The sequence below is a fragment of the Cyprinus carpio genome, unplaced genomic scaffold (assembly GCF_018340385.1).
Source record: "Cyprinus carpio isolate SPL01 unplaced genomic scaffold, ASM1834038v1 S000006594, whole genome shotgun sequence".
Lineage (NCBI taxonomy): Eukaryota > Metazoa > Chordata > Actinopteri > Cypriniformes > Cyprinidae > Cyprinus > Cyprinus carpio.
Window position 1 is genome coordinate 20,106 of NW_024879243.1, and position 3,650 is coordinate 23,755.

The following is a 3,650-nucleotide window of genomic DNA, read 5'->3' on the forward strand; positions in this document are numbered from 1 at the left end:
AGAACTCGTTGATTCATTTTCCTTACATCACTAGCAGATTTAGTTTTTCGACAGAAACAAATCTAATGACTTAAAAAACCACGAAAACTTACATGATAAAGAAGTTCATATAGGTCTGTTGTTCTGCCGTAAACAATGACACGCGACAAACAAAATGAAAGTACACAATTCAGAGTAGATATTGTCACATTTGGGGCCAAGTAATCATAGTCATTGTTCAAGAGCATGCACCCGGACCCATTCCCACAACTGAGCTGTCCTGCTACCCCAAGAGTAATCATCATCTACAAGATCTTTGGATTGATTGCCGCTGCACCTACAAGACAAGAAACCAGACTAAAAAAAATTCATTTCAGGGACCTTTTAACCTCTGGTCTCCACAGAACGTCCTTATCAGAGTTTAAAATTGTATATAATTAGACCAAAATACAGAAACACTAAACTAAAAAGCTTTTCTACTTCCTTTCCAGAGCAAAATAAAGCACTGAATAATAGTTTCTATATCAAATGAAGTGTTGCATCCTTACTTTGATTTATAACATCAAAAGACTATCAAAAAAATCCTCACTGTTTCATCATGTAGTTTTAATACTGAATGTGGATGAAGCCAACAAAACAGTAGATTTGTGAGTCCAGATATAAATATTCCAACTTTCATACAAGTTGGGACATGATTTTGATTAACAATTTTACAATATTTCATAAAAGTACAAAAATTTACAATTACAAATCATGTCTTTTCATAGTTACATAAATGATGCAGAGAAATACTATGATATACAAGGCAAAATAACAGCAGCAGCAAAAGATTCAAGCATCTGAACCTGTTGAGAATACAGAAGAGCTGTTGAGTGACAGACACAAAGACATTTATACAGTGATATAATGTTTTTACTACAGAACTGACCGCAATACAGCAGACTATAAACCTTTAGTTTCAGTTTTATTTAAATATTCAACATGTGGAACTTGCATAAAAAATATCCATTAAGAAAAATCAAACCATAATCTGAATCTTGGGTTTATTCTGGTGTAATCCTCAAGACTCAAAATGATTTATCGAACTCAAAGGATCAATGAACACAAATTAAGTTTGTTAAATTATTTTTCCTGTTACCAACAAATCTTCTCAACTGAGTAATAAATGTAGAACTATCTAATAATTATATTAATAACCAAAATAAAAACAGCATCTTAATCATAGACATTATAAATCACACAAATAGATGCATTCATCATGAACTCGTTGATTAATTTCCTTAGCATCACTAGCAGATTTAGTTTTCGACAAGAAACAAATCTAATGACACAAAAACTTACATGATAAAAGTTCTGTATGAGTCTGTTGTTCTGCCGTAAACAATGACAAACGACAAAACAAAAATGAAAGTACACAGGTGAGTTAAATGGTCACATGACTGGAATAACAACAAGGAAAAAAATTCCATTCCTTCATTCTGCCTTTTCTTTCTGTGGTCAGAGTTTAAAACACCTTTAAGTTTAAATTGTATAATTAGACCAAAATACAGAAACACTAAACTAAAAAGCTTTTCTACTTCCTTTCCAGAGCAAAATAAAGCACTGAATAATAGTTTCTATATCAAATGAAGTGTTGCATCCTTACTTTGATTTATAACATCAAAAGACTATCAAAAAAATCCTCACTGTTTCCTCATGTAGTTTTAATACTGAATGTGGATGAAGCCAACAAAACAGTAGATTTGTGAGTCCAGATATAAATATTCCAACTTTCATACAAGTTGGGACATGATTTTGATTAACAATTTTAACAATATTTCATAAAAAGTACAAAAATTTACAATTACAAATCATGTCTTTTCATGCTTAACTTATAACATAAGTTCAAAGAGTGCAGATAACTTGAGACTTAACATGAGACTAACACAAATATTTAATATGAAACTTCACATTCACAGTCAGGTAATAAGTACTACTAATAATACAACAATAAAGTCCACCAAACATTGTGCCTCTCCTGTTTGGTTCCACATATGGGTGTAAATGATGTTTAGGAGGCTAAAGTTAATTTTAAGCAGGATCCCTGATGATTTCAATCTGATCTCAGTTTGTATGGAGGGCCAAGAGTGCCATTTAAAAGTAAAATGAAGAATCAATTTGATTTAATAATTCAAAAAATAAAAATGTATATTAATAAATCACTTTTTAAACTGACAATTTAATAGACATATTTAAAAATGTTTATTTAATTCATGTTTTTAAATGTTGTTTAATAAAACATTACATTTTAAAATGTATAAATAAATAGACAAATTTTAAAAATGTTTATTTAATTCATGTTTAAAAACGGATTAATAAAACAATAAAAAAAGTACATTTAAAAATCTTTTTAAATGCACATTTTAAATTGCTTTTTAAAATGCATTTGGCAGTTGCTTTTCTCTCTCTCATTTGCCATTTGCTTTACTTTGTCCTTTTGCCAAATGCTTTTGTAACCCTGCTGGTATGGTAAGTACACACTAGGTTTGCGTTTGAATAATTCTATAGAATAGTCTATAGAAACACCAAATCAGCACAATTCACTTTTTAGGAAGTTTTGAAATCAGAATCAACTATTACTTGTATACAAAATGATAACTTGTATTATTTGAACAACAAATAAAATAAAATTACAATGACAACAAGTGTGTGTGTGTGCGTTATCAGTAGTCGTGTGTGTATTACTTGATGAATTAAGGATCACCAGTTCTGTCCATTCAGTTCACGTTGCTGAGCTCAGATAAGTTGTTCAAATTCACAGGAAGTAAATGCTGGATTCAACAGCAATCTGCACAAATCAATTGAAGATCACCAAATTCAAGCTGGGTGGCTCGCCATCTTCTATCCAGAAGAGAGAGTTCAAGGGAAAAAACAAAAACCTGGCCTGCATAAAAACAGGCACATATGTATCACTCACATAGTCTGTCATGAGCATTAATAACAAATGCACATGAATACAGAATTACAATAACTCAGTTCCTGTATTCACTTAGCAATGAAAAAAAAAATTATACACATGTATTTAAAATTCATGAAAATAAGTCATTAATAAGTCAAAGTCAATACAATACCTTTTAAGATAATTAAACACAACGAATTGTTATATGTTCCCTATGAACATCATCAGACATCGATTGCAATTGTCAAATATAGCTGCAAGCAGCAATTAAGGGGCCAAGCACTCCACTGGCAAATTGAGGAGCTAAGCATGGCATGGAGCATCAGACCAAATGCAACAATGAGCAATTACAGCAATTTTAGGATGATTGTAGTTGAAATGGCTGAAAAATAATAAATACAACCACTAGTAATATGATTAAATGTCTTATCACTTTTGACCAACAGGTAGCACTGTAATCAAATCATTTTGGTGTGTTCTGTGTGAGGTGACAATGGCACACACAAAGTTTGGTGTCAATATGTCAAATATTTGCAGAGATACAGCCTCAGATGCAGTTTGGCACTATGCCTAAAATTTGTAGTGGCGCTGTACAAAAACCGTTTCGTTTATCGGGCACCAAATCCATAACTTTTTGTGAGCACAGTCTGAAGATCATCTGACTCGATTTTGGTGAAAATCGGACCAACAGTTGATGAGTGGGTTTTTAACATAATTCAAAATGGCGGACAGG

The 3,650-nt window shown here is 31.7% G+C and overlaps 1 protein-coding gene across 1 annotated transcript in view; it reads right to left on the bottom strand.

The window, feature by feature from the left end:
* Positions 1–1,831, bottom strand: part of LOC109052228 — a 6,307-nt gene extending 4,476 nt beyond the window's left edge. The window contains exons 1-2 of the mRNA XM_042754810.1: positions 1,321–1,831; positions 770–824 (exon numbers count right to left, since the gene is read on the bottom strand). Coding sequence (XP_042610744.1) covers positions 770–824; positions 1,321–1,448 — 183 coding nt within the window. The 5' untranslated portion in view covers positions 1,449–1,831. The remainder of the gene's footprint in view (positions 1–769; positions 825–1,320) is intronic.
* Between the last annotated feature and the right edge of the window lie 1,819 nt (positions 1,832–3,650).